Raw genomic sequence first — 21,087 nt, 5'->3', positions numbered from 1 at the left:
ATCAGCGGCTAGTGATCCATGTTTACTTAAAAGTCCCAGTGCTATATAATGGCATTTGTATAAACTATTTGACTGAATTGGGGACAGCGCTTTGAATAAAATGAAGGATCTTAACCTCTTCATCACTCATTCATGCCCTTTTCAGTTTTATCTGAAAATGTCATTCCCAAAGTGATCTTCAAAACTAAAAGAGCTATAATATGCAATTGTGGTACCAAAATGTGGAACCATGAAATAAATGTCATGTTTAAGAGTGAGTATTACCTAGTACAATATCTGATGAGCACCTGGGTTAATATTTGATGCCAATAAAGTAGAGCAAAGATAGAGTGATTTTAGAAGAGGTACCTATGTTTAGGCAGAATCTCCAAATAAAATCAATTAATCTAATGCATGTGTAGATCACATGATGTGAAAATTAATCTTATTGCTCTCCATTATTATACTATGCATACATTTTGTTGTAACATGCTTCTTACTTTGTTTAGGGTTTGAATTTTATTTAGTTTAGCAATAGTTGAGAATCGAATCGTTCTATAGGAGACAGATTTTCGGGGAGGGGGATAGCCCGGATATGGATACGGATACGGATATGGGCACACTCGGGATGAAGACGTTAAACTATAGCAGACTTGCTACATTAGACCTGTTTATTTTAAGATTTTGACGCAGACTTTTTAATTTATCTTTGAGAATGGATGACAGTGAGTGATTAGATTAAACATATTTGTAAAAACATTTTCAGAAAGAAAATTGGTAACACTTTATAATAAGGTACCATAATAAATAGCAAACTAGTCTACCTAACCCTTTGTTCATATTTGTTAATTGTTGCTAAAATATCTATTTGGCACAAGTTAATCGTTTGTCCATCATTAATTAAATATAAGTTGTTTGCATACAATCTGTATGTTAACGTTTTAACAAATAGAAAACCTCTAGCTCACCTCAGACCATACTACCTCACTGCAATTCAATTAACAATACAACTACAAATGTTCGATTAAAATATCACCACACCTAATTAACACATTGCTCAAATCATGTTGGTCTAATAAGCATACTTATACATAACCCACAACGCACAAATGTTCTTCCGGACTTCACGACTGGTCTCTTCCCCCATCCTCTGGAACCCCGAAGCCAGCGCAACCGCAACGTGAGTATTTTTAATGTCCTGTCCTTGTTGGCGAGATGTTCGTAATGTGCCCCATGACCGGCATTCTCGTAATGTTGTATTTTACGTTTGTGTGTTGCAGGTGGCGTCTAAGGCGTTGGAATATTATGTTCGTGTGTGCGTTGAACTTGGAATGCTATGTTCGTGTGTGCCAATAAAAGGGTTATTGTGAATCACGGTGACCGTGTCGGCCTTATATCAACTGCATGTGGTAACAGGCAGCCGCACCGTTAAATTTTTCCCCTCCTGTACAGACAGTCCCAGGGGAGGAAAAGGAATTTCACTTTATAAATAAAGTATTTTTCATCCCCCTTCCCAACAGTGTGTGATGAGATCATTCATTTCCAGGGTGAGAGACCCACTGTAAAATATTTGCTATAATATTGCTATATAAATGTTATAAGAAATATTTGTAAACAATTAATAATTACTGTTCCAACCTTATTATAAGGGTCCCCCATACTAATAGTTACATATTACTAATATATTAATAAAGCCTAACCAACTATATTATAAGGGTCCCCCATACTGATAGTTATATAGGCCTATTACATATATATTAATTAGGCTTAACCAAATTTATTTGGTTACAACTTTGTTGTAAGGGTCCTATGAGTGGTTCATATTGGGATAGGCAGAAGCACAGTTTAATAACAATTAGTTAAATAATATGTCATTAAATTTTATATTAACATATAGTTTGTAAATTTTTACAGTTTTTAATACTTATACTTGTTTTAAGATCTATACACACTATGTGTGCTCTCAGAAATCAATGTTGTATGACTGCTTATATACATTGTCCTGTTTGTATATGTCGAGCCACGTCAAAGATGATTTTCTGTTACGACAGACAAAGTTTTCTCAATCTGAATCTGAAATAAACATTTAACATTTAAATGATGTAAGAAATAACTGTTAATTATTGAAAAAGTTAAAAAAGTTAGTTAACTATTATAGTACAATATTACTTAATAGATTGTTTTCTATTTTATTAAAACATTAACATACAGATTGTATGCAAACAACCAATATTTAATTAATGATGAAATAACTATTAACTATTAACTATTAACTAAAAATTTCCTATAGGTTCGACAAAGTGTGCAGGAACTTCTTGAGTGAAATGCTTCAGGGAGATTTCATTATTTGAACAAAAGGCCAAACCTAAATTCTCCCTTCCAATTACATTTTATTTCAAAAATAATTGGACACGATTTACATTGTTGTGATGCATTGCATTGAAATTATTTTGAAGGGATCTACATTTAAAGCAACAAAAAAAAGCAAATCCATGTTATGGTTGAATTGCTTTCATGGGGATTGTTCACTGGCCACTAAAGTCAGGTGAGAGAAAGACAAAAAGTTGGAAAGAAAAAGAAAAACAATGGTCAATTACACACATTTATACATTTAATCTCCTTAGTTTTCGGTGATACATTATAAGAAAGTGCTTCTTTGAACCTATAAGGAAGAAGTCATGGCATGGATAATATAGTGAGTTTCCTGCATGACAGATCAAAATGAATATCCAAACAGAATAGCATGATACATTACTCACCAGGTGGGGAAGTCTTGTGCAATGAACGGAGCCATGTACTCCTGCATCATCTCCTCTGAGATCATCAGGTAATCGCTTGAGGATAGCGGTCCACATGCCCCACACACTTTTCCCGCCATCTCGTTGCTCAAGGTGACCGTGGCTCCCTGAGACCAGCTGTAGGACAGAGTGAAGCCTGCCTTCTTCTCAAGGTGTAGTGTTTTCCCTGCGGCGTCAATGGAGATGTCCTTTCTCAGCTGCGCCGGGAGAGTCACCTTTTGTCCATTTACCTGTGGAATAAGCCACCAGGGGGCGTTAGCTAACTCGGGGGTCAAACGATATAATTTTTCAGTGTACGCAGGTTAGGCCTGATAAAACCCACCCAGGTCTCATGCTTGTCAGTCACGGCAACCATCACGTCACTGAAGAACACGTAGAGGGCGGCTATAGTCCTTGAGCCAGTCAGGCTGCATTCCTGGAGTTTAGCCACCACCCGGAACCATTCCCCGGGGGCTGAGGGGTCACAATGCTCCACCAACTCGTATGCTGCCATTGTAGGCTTGATGGTTCCGGTGTCCCCGTTGAACAGAGTGATGGAGCCTTCGTTCTCCAACACACACCGTCGAGGGAAGCAGCCCAGGAGGCCATTTTGGATCTCGCACTTCTCTGCGCTTCCGCATTGAACATCTACGCACTGGACACGGCCCGACATCGCACAGGTGCATCGCTGCTGACAGTCGTCAATAAGCACAGACTCGCCAATCTGTAAACCAAAGGTTGTTTTGCAACAATTGTTTTAAAACAAAGTGTATGATTTTGTACATGTTTAGAGCTAGCACATAGCTATTGCATAATGCAATGATTAAATCTGGCTGATTCACCTTATAGGTACGCCCATTCAAGTAGCAACTGCATTCCTTCAAGGGAATGCAACCAGTCCCATTGAAGTAGTGACCATCGTCACAAGCACAGCCTTCAGCACAGGTAGTAGGGCAGGAAATGACGTCAGAAAGGCCGGGACATGGCATGTCACAGGTTTCAGCACAGATCTTGTAGTGGCTGTTTTCAGAACATGCCAGCGCTACAAGAGAGAAATATGCATTTGATCAGATATTATATATTAGCTTAACTGAAAAAACTGTGGATTTTACGAAAGAGATAAGACTAAATCAATTGTTGCTACCCGATCCCTGCACATCATACATCCTACACAGTTATTAGGGGATTTTGGAGAGCCTTCACTTTTGTTAGAAAGATAGAATAGAATAACAATGAAAATGACTATAGATGAAAACATGGTATCAACCAGTTCTCTATTTGCTCAGTTAGGAATGCATATGATTCAAAATAAAGAGATTAATGGAGTATGCTAATGCTTACGGCAGAATGTAGGTGTCCTCCAGCTGAGAATGGTCACACCAAAGGTCTGGCAGTCCATCATGTAGGCCCCGATGCTGTCACACAGCACTGCCCTGTCCCCATTCACCATGCAGACGTCATAGACACAGTCTCTGAAGTAGGAGGCAGGGTCTATGACTTTGTGGCACGCAGCGAAGGGACCTTTGGGATCGGTGAGGACTTGACAGTCCTTCTCAAACACTTTCTTCTTGCTTTCATCACACTTGGGACAGAGGTCCCCACTGCATCCATCGTCGCACACCACTCCACGCACGGCCACCTTCCAGGCAGCCCCGAAGCTCTGCACGTCTTTGGTCACTTTACCGTCTGGCAGTTGTAAATCATCGGCTTTCTGGTCATTGAAGTTACCACACAGGCCGCAGGTGTGGTCCCTGTAGTTGCCGGGTACGGTGACGGTGATATGGTAGATCATGTCATAGGTCACCCTCAGGCCGAAGTCGGTTAGGATGACATAGTAAGAACCCTCTTGGTAAACCTGCACTTGTTTCTCGTTGAGGTTAATCGGAATAGTGGTCAGGATACCGTTGAGCTAGAGAAAAACAAACAGAAAACAAACTAAGGTATTTGCATTGATGTTACTGATTGTTCATGTCACACTGTATTATTTAACTTCATTAAAAACCCTATATTTGTAGTGGTGTATGTAGTGTACTCATTGCACTCTTTGTACACATATATACAAATAAGGAAAGTAAACTGGGATTAGACAGGTTCATTATATTTCATGTATTATTATATACTGACCATTATCATTCCAATTTGATTCTCACGAAGTATCAGAATATTGCCATACACGGTAACTGCCAAAAGTTTGGCAACAGAGACTTGTGGGTTGCTGGACATGGCATACCACCTCTCATTCTCCACAGCCACAGTAAAGAATGGGAGCTTTGTGCCATTCAATTTGCAGGCTTCAGCTGCGGTGTAGGTGCACGTGCCTTGGAAGTCATAGGTGCTTTTGTCAAAGGTGTTGTAATGAGGGTCACCAGAGATGGAGCAGACTCCTGCTCCAACAGGCTGACACGATCGAACGCCATTCTTCACCTCACACTTTTCATGGGGCCCGCAGGAAAACTTGTGACATTGCACCTGGATAGACAACAAATCACCATGCTTTAATGTATACATCTATTGTATTCCTATATGATTTGCACGCTTACATATTTTTTTATCTACCCTACGTTGGCAAGAAATACAACTTCCTTCCTAAATATCATGCTATGAACCTACTGTGCCGTTGCAAGTGCACTCCTCCTGGCATTGCCCATGTGGATAGAAAATCTGTCCGTGCTTGTAGTATTTGTCTTTTTGCCTACAGCCGCATTTTCCAATGGGAACACAAACATCTCCGCTGAGTAGGAACCCAGGGTTACACACCCATCCCTCCTGGCAAGGCTTCATACAGCCAGTTGGAGGAGACCCGATGCCACAAATGACATGGCATACGCTGGCACAGTGTTCATAGTGGCTGTTGTTTGGGTGCTTGAAGTCAGACTTTGGACAGAAATCGGTTGTCCTCCACGGGTCCACCTCAATGGCTGCTTGTTGGCAGGCGATAGTATAGAGGTGGAGGCTGTCACAGAAGGACTGGCGGTCACCACGGTTGTTGCAAACGTCATCAACGCAGTCCTTAAAGAAGCCACCAGGGGGCACAATGGCATGACACTTTTGGAAGGGGCCTTTAGGATCACGGATCAGGCCACAGAACGTGTTGCTCTCAAACTTCTCTATCTTGGTGAAATCACAGTCTGGACAGTGGTTCTTGTCTTTGCACCCATCAACACAGCCAGGGGTCTCTGCAACCCGCCAGCTCTTTCCCATTTCCTCTGCGGAGGCAGCCTGGCTGCCATTCTTCATCAACAGATCGTCTTTGGAGTCCATGTTGTAGTTTCCACACAGGCCACACATAGCGCTAGCGTAGCTGCTAGGGACTTTGACAAAAACTGCAGTGCTCCAGTCATAGGACACCGTCAGCCCAAATTCAGTTTCGATCTCTGCAGAGCTACTCACTAATTTGACTGTTACATTTCCTTGATTGAGCTTGGCAGGCAGGTTGGTGAGCTCTGAATTGATCTACACAAGATAAATTGAGAGGGACAGTTGCATGATATCTATGTTGATAAATGTTGATCTCTAAATACAATTACAATAATGATTTAGCTCACCAAGACTGAACCCCTGTGGTCTTTGCTGAGAACAATAGAATATCCGTAGACGTTGACCTCAACCAACTTTGTGCTGGAGCCCACTCTCTTGGCATGGCCATCGTTTTGCACGAGGACATCAAAGGGTTCCAGGTCAGGGGATCCAGGCGTGGCGGCTTTAGAGCACAATCCTGCCATCTGATACACACACGTGCCCTGGAAGCTGTAAACATGGCCATCAAAGGTCTGGTAGTGAGGGTCACCGGACACCTTGCACGTAGCATAAGTCAATGGATGGCAACCTATGAGGCCCTCCACCACCTTGCACTCGTACTCGGCTTGACAGCCCTTCTTGTTGCACTCCATCTGACTGTTGGCCGGGTTGCAGAAACACCTCTGCATACAGTGATCGTCCAACCAGAAGGAGGCACCGGCTTCTACGTAGCGACCTTCGAACGTGCAGCCACACTCAGTTTTAGGGACACACTTGGTCCCACTAAGCAGAAAACCATCGTCACAGACACAGGTCTCCAAACAGCTGGCTTTGCATTTTGAAGGAATATCTGGAGCTTCACATGTGGCCTGACATGCATTGCCACAGAACTCATAGTGGCTGTTTTCCGGGCATGCGGGGTGAGCTGCATGGTGGTGATGTCACAGAGAAGAAACAAAAGTTATCAACTGACTCTTATCTACTAACTATGATCCAGAGTATTCAATGAACATGATAAGACTATGATGATAGTCTTATCTCATGTTTGTTACTTACGACAATGCGCAATATTTCTCCAGTCATGGATCTTGACCCCTGACCTCTGGCAAGCGTCAGAGTACACCTGCAGGGTGTCACAGAAGAAGTGCCATTTGCCTTCACCCATGCACACGTCATACAGGCAGTTCTCATGGTACATTTTGTGCTCAATGACAGCGCTGCATTCGCTCAGTGGTCCATCCATGATTTCGGAGAGTAAACCGCAGAACAGCCGGTCTGTCAGACTCTCAAACAGGCTGCCTTTGCAGTGCTCGCACTGACCGACGCATTCGTCATGACAGTATGCATCTTCGGCCAAGCCAGGGACCCGCCAGCTCTTGCCCAGTGCCTGCCCGCTGCCGGCCAACTTTCCTGAGGGGGTGAGTTGGTCGTCGTCCTCCTTGCTGTTGAAGTTCCCACACAGGCCACACACCTTGCCGGCAAAGTCACCTGCAACGCTAATGACGAGATGCTGCTGCCAGTCGTACTGCACCACCAGGCCAAAGTCTGTCTCCAAGACAACGGACATACCACTCTGAGACAGCTTCACCTTGCCATTGTCCAAGTAGATGGGGAGGTTCCATAATGTGTAGTTCATCTAAAACAGATATAATATTGTTGAATATTAGCGTAATTAAAAAAAAAATATATATATATAATATATATATATATATATATATATGCTAAATTAATTGATCAAGTTATTGATGGATTCAGCTCTTTGGTGTTAAAAAAAAAAGTAACTCACCCGAACAAGGCCGAATTCTGAGCGCATGATAATAATGGTGTAATCGTACACCTTAATTGTAACCATGCCAACGTATGTGATCTTTGATCCAGCCCGGTTCTCATTCTGAGCGTCCACCTCAAACGCTGGGTGGCTTGAGTCGATGTCACAGTTCTTTGCCATGGTGTAGGTGCAATTTCCCATGAAGTTGAAGTAGTGGCCGTCAAACGTCCGGTAATGAGGGTCGCCCATGGCCCAGCATGTACCTTCCTTCACCAAAGGGGGCAGCTTCACACACGTTGGAGTTGTTCCTTTCATTTCGCACCGTTCGTCTTTTTCACATTTTATGGTTTCGCAGTCTGATGAAATGAAGAGGAAAAATATAATTTTTCCGCAGAACCATATAGATTTTCTGATGAATTTAATATAGTTAATATGGTAGGCAATATTAATGTTTAGATTGTTTATTAACTGAATTTGACATTCCATTCAGTTTGATCATATGTTTACTTTGTATATCGTAGTCATTCTAACAAGGTCACATCTTAATTATTTTTTGCTTTTGACCAGTAGCCTACATTCTTACAAATGTCAACCGTTTACCAATTTCATATCATAAATCTCCCTTTTGGTACAAGACCCCCGGAGATATAAAAAAAGATTGATGGATGCAATTTAATTATAGACATATGTCGTGGTTTAAAAAAGAAGAAGAAACTATGTACCTGCTTCATTACCAGTTGCTGGGGACCCGTAGCCGTTAGCAACGGCTACACCAAAACTATAGACACCAATTGGAGATGTAGGATGAGATATCAGATTAGAGCTGGCCCCTGTGCCGTAATTTAACTCAGCCCAAGAATAATCACTCCCATCCACTTTACGCCAGTCCATGCTAGCTGGTAGGACATTCTTGTCTAGTTGTACGTCTTTCAAATCACCATTCTTTGCCACCAGTATGACTGAGTTGGAAAAGTCCTGCTGGCCTTCCAGGGAATAGGATTTGCTGAACTGAATCGTGGGCAGGATGGACATGAGGAATGGATCGAAATACTTTTGCGAATCTTCCGGACCGCCATTGAACTCAAACAAAACCTGGATGCCCTTGTCAGCCGTCAGATATATCGAATTTGGCCATTGAGAGGAGAGCTCAGTTGTCTCTCCTGCAGACATTGAAAAGCCCTGCACATTGCCTGCTATATTCCTAGTGACGTTAGTGGCCTGGGACGCTTGGACGTATACACTGTCATGCCTCTTCTGGTTATCATGGTATGGTAGGGGCGCAATGATGAATTCCTTTCCCCAGCTCCTTGTGGGGAGGAGTTGCTCGTAGACGTGATTGCAAGCTGTGTACCTCTCAGCACAGCTGTGTCCAGATGATACGGCCACCGGCAGCCTGGAGACCACCTTAGCGCCGCTCAGATCCCACTCGCTCTGAATCTGAACGCTCTCGAAGGGCTCGAGCTGGAGGGAGATCTTGCTGCCCGCCCGGTAGTGCTTCCCTTGGAACTTTGCGCCCCCCCTGAGACGAACCTCGACCAAGTTGTGGTCCTTGTGGTTGGTGATGGAGAACTCTTTGTAGGTGCCCCAGTTAAAGCTTGGAGGAGTGAATACGTAGTAATCGGTGCCCCATTCCCGTAGCGGATACACCACTGATATATCTGCCGTGTCTTGCTTATAGTTCAAGGAGACCACAGTGACGTCCTGGCTTGCCTCCACGACCACGGTCTTATCGAACCGTCTGCTGCCCTTCATCTCCACTTCCTTAGGCAGTGCAAAGGACACGCTTTTGCCGGGATCCACTTCCTTATGGAAGTCCTGACCCAGGGCAGAGACCTTCACATTAGTGCTGCCTTTAGAGGACGGAGGGGCGGTGACCTCAATCATGAAACGGGCATCAGTATCACCGTTCATGTTTTGCATAAACGCAGTTGCAAACTCTCTCCCTGTGGGCAGGGCAGAGCTGAGCCCTGCAAGAAGTACAAGAAAGACATTGGTCAGACAGGTGGTTAAAAGGCAGCGGCAAAACTGTAACTGCTGACTTTATTTGGTTAATTGTGATGCAACTTTTGCGTTAATGGCTGAGAACCTATAAATATTTTGAGCACTATCTTAAGAGATCAAAATTAGTATCATGAATTATGAAGTTGAAATGAATTAGAATATTAGAATGGCAACAACAGTCATACATGAATGACAGATTCTGGAGTTTTTTGAAAGGGACAACCATTTTTTTGTAACACTTACCAGTGAGTAGAGAAACTGCAACGTATAGTACTGGCAAATTCATTTTCGCAACTAACAAAAGAGAATAAGATGACAATATTAGGCCTATTGTATAAAGACAACACAACATATGGTAAGGAACTGAGAATAATGATGAAAATAATGTCAATAGTTTTGTATTGAATCGTTCTTTGTGATTCTAATTATAAAATATTACACGAGTCTATGTATATTTGTCTTAAAAACATTCAAGAAATTCACAAGCTATATTATAAGCATGTTTTAGCAAGAAATGGTGCCTCTCAAGTTAATTTCTAAATATTTTTGGGGTTAGACTAACAAATCACCCTTACCTGAACCAGGAGAAAAAAACTGAATAAGAGGCATCAAGATTGAGGTACTTTATTTGGTTTGGCCACGACCAATAAGCCAATCAGAATGAAGGTGTCATGTGGTTTCGGATCACATACAACCTATTACATCCCATTATCAGATTATATATCACTTACATTGAAAAGGTAGGGACTATATATATAATTAAGGAACAAAAATATCCATAACAATCATTATATTCATGATAATGAACAGAATAGCAATAATAAGAAGCAACATAAATGAATTGGTTCTCTTATAGGAAACAGAATGAATATTAGGAAATTATTATAATTTAAGTATTCAAATCAAAGGTGACTTTGAATTGGAACAAGGGGACTTGACTGATTGCTTGGCCGCAGCAAATAGCAAATGTGATAAGATTGTTAACATTATGTATGCAGGGCCGGATAAATTATTAATGTTTTGTTCCTCCTTATCAAAAGTCGAAACACAAAACAAATCTTGAAATAAAGGAGATTGATTTTTTCGTTATTATTGTACAGAATTCCGAGGTGTAGGCCTACATAATACAAATTACATTGCAAATTTTCTTTAGCAGCAGAATATTAATCTTCCACCAATTGTTTGATTATCAGGGAGTGTAAAAACGTTTCTTGATTGATTTAAATTTAGGAATTTGATTACTCATTTCATTGTTAAGGATGTGTGTTAAATATTGCTTTGCATGCCATATTAACAATGCTCGCCCTGAACAATGTTTAAACACTGAGTTAAAGCTATAGGCCATTTGGAGAACCAGCCAGAGTAAGCTCGATTTTGACAAGAAAATAGCAGCTCTCCCTTTAGTTCTCTCTCCAAAGCCACTCAAAATGAAAATAAATAAAAATGAAAAAAATTGCCTACCCGCTTTATGTCAGTTACTGGCATTGTAGCAGTGATAACAGTGAGTTAACTCAGCACTGCTGAGAGATAACACCATAGAGTGGGAGTATATGTATGCTTGTCTTTGGCTCCTTGATACTCCCACGTGTTATTCTTTTTGAAAATCACTTTGCAGTACAAAAAAACACCGAACAAAACAAATAGTTTCTATGTCCGTCCGGCTTTTTCCAAGACATTTCACGCCCATAGAATCATCCCCTACAACTTTATTTAATATAAATAGCCTGCAGTTTGTGTCCTGTTTACTGAACTCGATTCTGGATCTTCAACCTAGACGACTAAACTATCACAGAACCAAACTAATATGATTCTTACTGGGGGACTCGTGGGACTGTGTTTCTTTGCATTGCTGACTCTTAATGGAGCCACATTTGGAGGTAGGCCTATATGGACTTAGTTTATGATTAATCCATAAACGAACTCGACTGTAATTCCTCTTGTTTTGTCTTAAAAAAATAAGGATAGCCAAATGATGATGATGCCTTTTGTGTCTTACAACCACAGGGGCCATGCTCTATCCCAATGAACCTTATGTGGAGTTCCCGCCAGCGCGCCCTACAGCAAACCTGCTTCACTCCATATGCACGGAAAGCAGCCATCGTCTGAGATACCCCCCCGGGTATTTCCCTCGCTCGGGCTTCAGTCATCTCCGTCGCTGTGGGAAAGCCGTAGACCGTGTGGAGTCCTGGTACATCGCCTGTTGCGCTGGTCAAACGATGGAGAACAATCATGTCCTGTGTTGTGCAGAACAAGCTGTGAGTTGAGCGCCGTTTATTTTAATTCTAGTCGGCAAAGAAGAAAATAATATAATGTGTGTGTGTGTGTGTGTGTGTGTGTGTGTGTGTGTGTGTGTGTGTGTGTGTGTGTGTGTGTGTGTGTGTGTGTGTGTGTGTGTGTGTGTGTGTTTTTAGGGGGGGGGGGGTGTCTCTGATGGTCAAGTTTTAACCAATTGGACCCTTTCTTACAGTGGAAAACAGCTCTCACCACCTTCTGCCAGGAGGAATACTCCACCATGACCGCGGCATACCACTGTTGCGCCGAGGAGGGAGAAGCGATGTGGACGTGTTTCGACAGGGACTCCCCCAACCCCAACTACGCGCCGAGGGCGGACTACACTGCCCCGGTACAACCCCTGGAGAACGGCTTCACCTTCATCCCCTATCACTGTTAAAGATAGAAGCAGGCGTGCCTGTCTTCGTAGGCTAGATTGGCCTACTTCCCCTTCGTGAAATGTTTTAACCATTACCCCACCTCTGCTTTAATCATCTGTTTTCAAAAGTTACAAAATGAGATTTAAATCCAAAGTTTGATGTATGATGTATTTTTCTATATTCAATCAATAGTACATTCCTTTTCAACATTAACTTTTTGACATCCTCTGTAAAAAATAAAGATCGAATGAAAATATTTGTGCATATATTTATAGTGTATTTAGACTATGTTTACGAACACCATAATGACACGGCCCATCAATTGAACAAAATAAAGTAGCCGTAAATTAATGTAAGAAGTCTTTGTAGTGAGAGTTCAATAGATGTGTCTGGTGGTTGTGTACACTCAGCTTCATTTAGAGAATACATATTACTTATTAAGAGATAATCTCTGAACGGCTTTGTGTAGACCTATTGAACACGTCATGGGCGTCACTGAAACGTCATAAAAATTGAAACGCTCCTGGAAGCGCCTATAGCCGCATCTTTAGCGCCGCCTATAGGAGGTTGAGGGTATCCGTCTGTGTGTTTTATTTACATCATTTCGGCTTCCCTGTTAGGTGCTTGGCAGTGCGAATGAATGCAACATAATATAAGTCATTCAAATCATTAATTTATCATCCAAATCAAACGTCCGCCGCTCAATGGGAAGCTCACGAAGATGAGACGATGTGCCTCTAGTCAGTAAGTGCCTTGCTTGTTTGTTGTGCGATCAGCTAGCTGGTTAGCTAGCTAACCAAGTTACAATATAGGATAGTTAGCAGTGGTCTGCTCTGTTTAAAGCCGAAAGTGAACAAAGTGCGTATAATAGTCTCCGCAACAAGGTGAAGTGTACGTCACGTTAAGAGTTCACACTTAAGTTTAAAACTTTCCTTCGTCGGCAAGGGAATAAGCAATAACTTAATAGTGTGGGTTGTTAAAAACCCGACTACATCGGGAATGTGGTTGGCGATCGTCACCTTTTGTCCTTTGGTATTGTATAAACTGCTTTGCCCGCATAGGTCAGACAGCACTTTGAGCACTCGCACACCTGGAACATTTTGAGACGGTTCATGTCAAGGAGAGAGCCAGGGTTTGGACAGTAAAGTTCGAGTGAGCAGCCGTCGGGGAGTTTCAGGATGGCTACAGCTGGGGCTGAACCACCCGGGCCGCTGGGATCCGTCAGTAGTAAGTAAACAAACCGGTATTTGTCGACCTGAAACCACCCAAGCCTTTCTGGCTTCTGGTTTCAGTCTGGTCCAAAATTGAATAAAGTATATCAAATACAACTTCCATTATGAAATATCTAAACTGCATCTACCTCCTTAATAACCAATTATTTGGTTTTGTGCAAGATTTTAATTGTAAATACATTTTTCAATTCCTCCCATGCTACCAAATGAGCTACACAGTCATTTGTGGATCCTCAAAGGTATTTTATAAGTCGTGTATGCATGAGTCTGCTAAAACTCAATTGCTTAACAATGCTCTCTAGCTTTCACATTGATTATCAATAAAAGCCATCTTTAGGACTATGTTAAGGAGGGACTATGCTGGGACTATGCTGAACTAGTCAATGAATACCATCAGGTCCTCGGTAAGGGCATACCATATCCAACAAGATACTTATCCAGCTACATTGTCATTCTTTCCACAGACCTAGCAGGAAACCAGAAAGTAGCCTTTTCAGAGGTGAGAAAAAAACACCAATTGTAGCAATTGAGAATTTACAAAGAAGTAGCTGACACATATCCGTTCACACAATGGTTCCTCATATTGCCATTGACTTACACTGAGGTTTTTATCCCATTGCTAATGATTTCCCTTTCTGTGCTTTATTTGTTACAGGCACCGGGCACTAGCTCATCACAGGCCATGAAGAAAACGATTGGCCATCGTGGGATTGACCCCACTGGGGAGACAACCTACAAAAAGGTGAGAGGCTGCTTAAATTTCCTCAGGGCTCAAACACTGTGTGTGTGTGTGTGTGTGTGTGTGTGTGTGTGTGTGTGTGTGTGTGTGTGTGTGTGTGTGTGTGTGTGTGTGTGTGTGTGTGTGTGTGTGTGTGTGTGTGTGTGTGTGTGTGTGTGTGTGTGTGTGTGTGTGTGTGTTTTCAACCCCCCCCCAACGTGATGATTTGTCCTTTTGATCCCTGTGTCCATGTAGACCACCTCCTCTGCTCTGAAAGGGGCTATCCAGTTGGGCATCACACACACAGTGGGCAGCCTGAGTCATAAACCAGAGAGGGACGTTCTAATGCAGGACTTCGAAGTGGTGGAAAGTATCTTCTTTCCCAGGTGATAATTTGGATTTATTAAATCTAAATTCATTACAATTTTATGAATTTAGATTAATTCAATCAAATACAGAATACTTGTGTATCCATACATGTTCTTTGTCTTCCGTGTAGACAATAGAGCCACTAGAACTGAGAAATATTAAACCCAAGATTTCATGTAGACCAAGCTCTGTCAAGGTGTTACCACAACAACATCAAGTCTGGTACCCACATCTCGACAGTTAGAAAGATGTTTAGGCCAGCTTAAATCACTGTACAAAAATGCAAATATATTGGTGTTCGTGTGGTTCAATCCATCCACTCCTCAACTCCTCAGGGAGGGCAGTAACCTGACCCCTGGGCACCACTACAGTGACTTCAGGTTCAAGACGTACGCTCCCATCGCCTTCCGCTACTTCAGAGAGATGTTTGGAATCCGACCTGATGACTACCTGGTAGCCCTTGTTTATTTTTTGGCCAAATAAAACAGATGTTTGTATGTCCCGGATAAAATGGATCGAGTCTGTTGAAAATATTTGATTAATTAATTTTTTTCAAGTGGATTTAGGGTTTGAAATAACAGTACTCGCATTGGGCGACATGTGTCACTGTATCTTCATCCGTGTGTTTTTCTTCTTAGTGTTCTCTGTGCAGCGAGCCACTGATTGAGCTGTCCAACTCTGGGGCCAGTGGCTCCCTCTTTTACGTCTCCAGCGACGACGAGTTCATCATTAAGACTGTGCAGCACAAGGAGGCCGAGTTTCTGCAGAAATTACTTCCTGGTTACTTCATGGTAAAAAGTTATTGTGGGTCGGGGATACACAAGTACTGGTTTTGTACTTTGTACTTTGCTATATTTGCACTGTAGGGTAGTATGCACCCATCGCAGTTCTGCTGTGTGGGCTTTTCATACAAATCTGATTTGATGAAAACATTTGCTGTAATCCATAATACATTGGCCTTCGAGCCACCCACTCATTTGTCTTTTCAAAGTTAAACAGAATTGAAATGTTTCTTATTTTAGCCCTTGTGAAGTGGCTCCACTCCACCCCCAGTTTAACCGTGTGTGTGTGTGTGTGTGTGTGTGTGTGTGTGTGTGTGTGTGTGTGTGTGTGTGTGTGTGTGTGTGTGTGTGTGTGTGTGTGTGTGTGTGTGTGTGTGTGTGTGTGTGTGTGTGTGTGTGTGTGTGTGTGTGTGTGTCTCGTTCTCCGCTGCAGAACCTGAACCAGAACAAGCGCACCTTACTGCCCAAGTTCTACGGGCTCTACTGCATCCAAGCCGGGGGCAAGAACATCCGGCTGGTGGTCATGAACAATCTGCTGCCTTGCGCTGTGCGCATGCACCTCAAGTACGACCTGAAGGGCTCCACCTACAAGCGGCGGGCGTCGGCCAAGGAGCGCGATAAGGCCTCCCCCACGTTCAAGGACCTGGACTTAAAGCAGGAGCTGGCCGACGGCCTGCTGCTGGAGGCCGACAACTACAGCGCCGTCTGCAAGACCATCCAGAGAGACTGCCTGGTGAGACCCGCAGAGACTACTGTGTGGTCCTTCACATGTCGAGTACAGTGGAAGAGACCCAAGTAGCAAAATATCAGGGGTCCACGCGTCGGCCTAGCTCAGGAGGTAGAGCAGTTGTCTTGTAACCGAAAGGTTGCTAGTTCGATCCCCAGCTCCTCCTAGCTGTGTCTCTGAGCAAGACACTTATGTGTCCCTGAGCAAGACACTTAACCTTAACTGCTCCTGACGACAATTCCTGAGCAAGACACTTAACCCTAACTGCTCCTGACGAGCTGGCCGTCTCCTCGCATGGTTGACTCTGCCGTCGGTGTGTCAATGTGTGTATTAACCAATGTGAGTCGCTTTGGATAAAAGCGTCTACTAAATGCCCTCATTGTAATATCATTGATAATACCAAAACGACAATGCAAGATAAAATATTGACAGAAACGGCTACTTTATAAGGTTGCCATAAAACACTTTATGCACACAAAATCAAAGTAAAGGTGGATAACTTGGCTTTACTTTATTTAGAATGACTTAAAATAGACTATGAATGGTTGCTAGACTTGATAACCTTTAGAAACAGATCCCTGAATGGAATTCTTCAGCTTTCAATGAGCCATTACCTCACCGAATCGTTGTATGTGCGATGGGGGTACGACAGATTTCCATGCTTTAGTAGGACGCGGCGTTTAGCTCATAGTGATAGGAAGGCCGGAGATCGGCAGAGTTGACATCAGAGGGTGACCGCTACAGAAGAGGAAACGATAAAGAGGATCAGCCTTCTGAAAGTATCGTGACGACCTGATCCTCTTTCCGTCAGCTGTTGCAGAGCTTCAAGATCATGGACTACAGCCTCCTGGTGGGAGTGCACAACGTGGAGCAGGCCTGCCGCGAGCGGGGCAGCCAGGCGGCCGAGTTGGGGGCGGCTTCCGGGGCCTCGGACCAGCGGCGGCCCCTGGGGCAGAAGTCCCTGTACAACACCGCCATCGAGTCCATCCAAGGGGATGCCGGGGGCACGTCGTCCCAGGACACCGAGGACCAGTAAGGGCTTTTGGTTGGTTTGTTTCAAGATGGATGATGTCATCTAGGGCTGTACCCCGAGGGTGCACTATTGAAGACGTCATTCAGAGAGCCCTGTTGGAAAATTGGGTCGAACATTTAAGTTTTTTTTTTTATATGTATGCATTGTTATATCCATATTAAGTATGATACAATGGCTTAGGAATAGGATACAGGATAGGCACTCCATGTTCTTCCGTATTTCATGTTGGATCACATGAGAGATCTTATCACACATTTTAAAACCTGTCACGTCAAAACCTGACAGGCAAATGCTGCAATGGTGGAAAAAAGTATCTTTACCATTATTGTAAAAAAGTCTGCCCTGATGTTATCCAGAGTGGATCAGAACAAAGGAATGCCAGTACTATGATGGATTTGAAAGTCGCTAGGGACTGATGCAAGAGTAGAAAGAACGTGTGTATGTTAACATGAACATGTCCGTATGTATTCTATATTCATCACTTCCTTATTCTTGCTGCAGAATGGGAGGGATCCCAGCATGTAACACCAAGGGAGAGAGGCTGCTCCTATACATTGGAATCATTGACATTTTGCAGTCCTATAGGTAAATATAACACGTATTTGTATTACTTCCATAGTTATTCTGCCTACAAACTATTTGGTTTTCTAGTTTTTTCATGAATGTATAAATAGCATACCTGTGTGTTGTGTATTTTAGACTTGTCAAGAAGATAGAACACTCCTGGAAAGCTCTGGTCCATGACGGGGTAAGACACCTCACCATCTGCTAGCCGCCACCATGTGCTAAATCAACAACAATAACATGTAAACAAGTAAACCTTGTGTCTGTTCAACTCCAGGACACAGTGTCTGTCCACCGGCCAGGCTTCTACGCAGAGCGCTTTCAGAAGTTCATGTGCAACATCGTGTTCAGAAAGAACTCGAGTAAAAACACTCACTCACTCTCAATAATACTTTACTCCCATTTATATTTATATTTCTGTTTACTTTCACTGTACTGTATTGCACTGTTTATCACTTGTTTTCACCGTGAAGATGCCTGAAACTCAAGCACTTTAATGCAAATACATCTCCATGTATTTTTTAAACAGCAAAGGCCTCTCCCTATAAGAAGAGCCGCGCGGGCATCCTGCGGAAGGGAATGGCCACGTTGTCGGAACCACCATCTCCTGCGCAGGCGCCTAACTCGCTAGCTCACGTCCAGGTGGCTAGCTCGTTCGCTCACGTCCAGGCGGCTAGCTCGTTAGCTCCCTTCCAGGCGGCTAGCTTAGCCCATGTCCAGGCTGCTAGCTCGTTAGCCCCTGTCCAGGCGGCTAGCGTAGCCCATGTCCAGGAGGATAGCTCGTTAGCTCCCGTCCAGGCGGCTAGCAGTAGCAGCCACGGAGAGCGCCACCAGCTGGCCGCTGGCCAACATTCCGGCAGCAGTGTGGGGGAATCGGAGGCCGAAGTAGAGGGCGGTGAGTACTGGAAAACACGGGGGTTTGAGGAACACATGCTTCCTAATCACAAGGGAGGGGAGCTGTTTTGATTTACTGAAGCATACTCGGTTCCTTATGCGGAATACATTCTGTTCAGTGGCTCAGTGTTCGGGTCGGCCTGACCTGCTCCCAAAGAGCTCCGTGCCGGGCGATGATGTCACCGGGGAGGTTGCTGGGGCTGCCACCATCCCCTCACACCAGACCCCTCCTCTCCACTTGTCAGCGTTGTTGTTGTCGTCTTCAATGCGGGACAGTGCAGCCAGTGAGCCTAGCGCCTCCAAGAGGTGAATAGCAGCACAACAGGAAAGGGTTTAAATGAATCATGACTGATTTACCTTTTTAGTTTTCTCAATCTTGATGAGCTCATTATTTCATGTATTTCACATACTGTAAACTATGACAAACCCAATACTATCTTGACATTATGTTCCTTTGTATTTCAGTTTTGAGTTGACGACTCTGAAAGAGTGCAACAATGCAGAGCTCGTCGTTTCCCTCGGCGACATGCAGCCCAGTACAACTCGTTGCTACGTAAGTCAGGGTAGCATCCCATGCGTCATGGCAACTATTGGTGTGACCAGTTTCACAATGATCTCATTCCCCTACATGTGGTTCTTCTTTCGGCCCTCAGGTGTGATCAAGATCAAAGGAACTAGCGTTTGCAACTAGAACAAGAACCAGAGAACATTGGTTTGTACGGTTGAAGTCTTTTGGAGAACCAGATGCATCCTACGTCTGGAAGTTCTATTGGGCACTTGCAGGCTCCTCCTCACTGTGTTTCGGAGATTCATCTGACCTCTTTTGTAGGAATTTTTCATTCCAAGCCTTTTGATAATTTGCTGTATAATACGAATATGTGGGTGCCTTAGCTTTGGGTTGAATTGAATGAATGCTGTTCAACTAAAGACATGATTACATCAGGGGCAAATAGGCAGAATGTCAGAGTGGAGTATTTGTCATTTGAGAACATGCCTTCCACCGTGGTTGTTCGTTCACTCAGGTTACCCTACGCGTTCCCTTTTTTATGCTTCCGTAAGAGGATCTATGCAACCCCTGCACATTCACACTTTGCGTGTGTGTCTGTGTTTGTGCGCCCATGTAAAGGTGTGCATGTTAGTAAGCTTCACATCATATTCTGCTAAAGAATCTCAACAGGTATTCAAACTTAGAACGCTAAATGGGTTATGAATCACATGCTATCCTGTTGTAAACGACACATGTTTTTTGTGTAAATACAATGTCATGCTGTTTCATTGTATCTGACTACTGAACGGCGCAGTTGGCTGGCCTCCCTCGGCCTACTGTGGATGGAGATGATGCTGGGCAGTATGAATGTATGTATCATTGTTATGTTTTTAAGGGTGCATTCTTACCCTGGGACCATTTTCTAGACTCCCCCAGAAATCTCAACGCAAATGCCCAACCTTGATATAGACTGTAGCACACACATTCCTTCTACATTTGAAATGGCTGAGTAGGGAGATTGATATTATTTTTGTTATAGGTGTTTATATGCTGTAAGGTTTTAAGTGGGATTTAAAGGTTACTTTCTGACCAAAGAAACAATTCTGAAATGTTAACTTTAGAGGTTTTTGCCTTCTTAGAACTCGCCTACATTGTTTTACCAACTTGTTGCAATCAAGTCACCCACCGTAATTTACGAATACACAATTATTTTATATATATATTGATATTCTTACATTCTTGTGTGCCAAACCTGTAAGCAGATGCCAATACCCAAACGTTTATTTGGAACAAAAAGGTACAACTATCTATGGCAGCAATTTATTTTAATTTTTATTGAGCTCTTAAAATCCACTCCAGAAATGTTTAACTATATAAAACCCTTGGCCTGTAAAATAAGTGTGAATAGTTGTATTTATATCAACTGATATTTATTATGTCTTGCCTCAGTATTACTGACTAATCAGTTCTGAGTGGGTATTTGCATTTCCTCTAGGAAGATACCTCTGTTACCTATACCTGTACCTGTTAATACTTTTGTCCTTTATTTTTTTATCTTAAACCATTTAAAGTTTGCCTATATATCTACATGCAATTATTTACCAGCAGGTCTGCCATAAAGGGGGAATCACCACACTGCCTTTCGTCTAGCTTTTGGGCAGTTTGACACACTAATAAAACTGGAGCTGAAAATACAACTAGTGTTTTGAGTTTCTTTAATTGTGTCATTAAATTATTTAAATTGCATTGAAAGATTTGTAGTGCAAATATTTAATTACTTTACTAATTATATATGAACTAGAAATGTATTCAAAGAAAAAATTAAGATAGTCTGTTTACTAGCCATGATCTGAATTCAAAGTCCCCTT

General features: G+C 42.9%; 3 protein-coding genes across 6 annotated transcripts; 2 read left to right on the top strand and 1 right to left on the bottom strand.

The window, feature by feature from the left end:
* Window positions 1–2,243: 2,243 nt before the first annotated feature.
* Window positions 2,244–10,138, bottom strand: LOC132450700 (IgGFc-binding protein-like). The gene is made up of 12 exons (XM_060042725.1): window positions 10,006–10,138; window positions 8,484–9,728; window positions 7,780–8,117; window positions 7,050–7,629; window positions 6,302–6,918; window positions 5,367–6,209; window positions 4,881–5,225; window positions 4,098–4,665; window positions 3,599–3,798; window positions 3,100–3,480; window positions 2,739–3,007; window positions 2,244–2,514 (listed from the first exon to the last, which is right to left on the bottom strand). Exons 1-12 carry the CDS (start codon window positions 10,112–10,114, stop codon window positions 2,505–2,507), a joined length of 5,505 nt encoding a protein of 1,834 aa, XP_059898708.1. The 5' UTR covers window positions 10,115–10,138; the 3' UTR covers window positions 2,244–2,504.
* A 1,279-nt stretch (window positions 10,139–11,417) lies between these two features.
* LOC132450773 (extracellular matrix protein 1-like) lies at window positions 11,418–12,669 on the top strand. Its single transcript, XM_060042874.1, has 3 exons — window positions 11,418–11,639; window positions 11,767–12,017; window positions 12,230–12,669. The coding sequence occupies exons 1-3, from the start codon at window positions 11,567–11,569 to the stop codon at window positions 12,431–12,433; spliced, it is 528 nt and encodes a 175-aa protein (XP_059898857.1). The 5' UTR covers window positions 11,418–11,566; the 3' UTR covers window positions 12,434–12,669.
* Window positions 12,670–12,953: 284 nt separating this feature from the next.
* On the top strand, window positions 12,954–20,916 carry LOC132450718 (phosphatidylinositol 4-phosphate 5-kinase type-1 alpha-like). 4 transcript variants are annotated; one of them, XM_060042776.1, is made up of 16 exons: window positions 12,954–13,157; window positions 13,475–13,640; window positions 14,110–14,144; window positions 14,301–14,387; window positions 14,619–14,749; window positions 15,068–15,185; window positions 15,371–15,523; window positions 15,948–16,247; window positions 17,053–17,273; window positions 17,776–17,859; window positions 17,974–18,022; window positions 18,116–18,200; window positions 18,368–18,733; window positions 18,852–19,038; window positions 19,198–19,285; window positions 19,386–20,916. In XM_060042776.1, exons 2-16 carry the CDS (start codon window positions 13,592–13,594, stop codon window positions 19,389–19,391), a joined length of 1,959 nt encoding a protein of 652 aa, XP_059898759.1. In that variant the 5' UTR covers window positions 12,954–13,157; window positions 13,475–13,591; the 3' UTR covers window positions 19,392–20,916. The 4 variants fall into 4 exon arrangements, with proteins under 4 accessions (XP_059898759.1, XP_059898761.1, XP_059898760.1 ...); XM_060042778.1 differs by having other exon boundaries at window positions 12,973–13,157; window positions 13,519–13,640; XM_060042777.1 differs by having other exon boundaries at window positions 12,973–13,640.
* Window positions 20,917–21,087: the final 171 nt, after the last annotated feature.

Source organism: Gadus macrocephalus, chromosome 22 (genome assembly GCF_031168955.1).
Source record: "Gadus macrocephalus chromosome 22, ASM3116895v1".
Lineage (NCBI taxonomy): Eukaryota > Metazoa > Chordata > Actinopteri > Gadiformes > Gadidae > Gadus > Gadus macrocephalus.
This window is presented reverse-complemented; position numbering and strand designations above follow the sequence as displayed.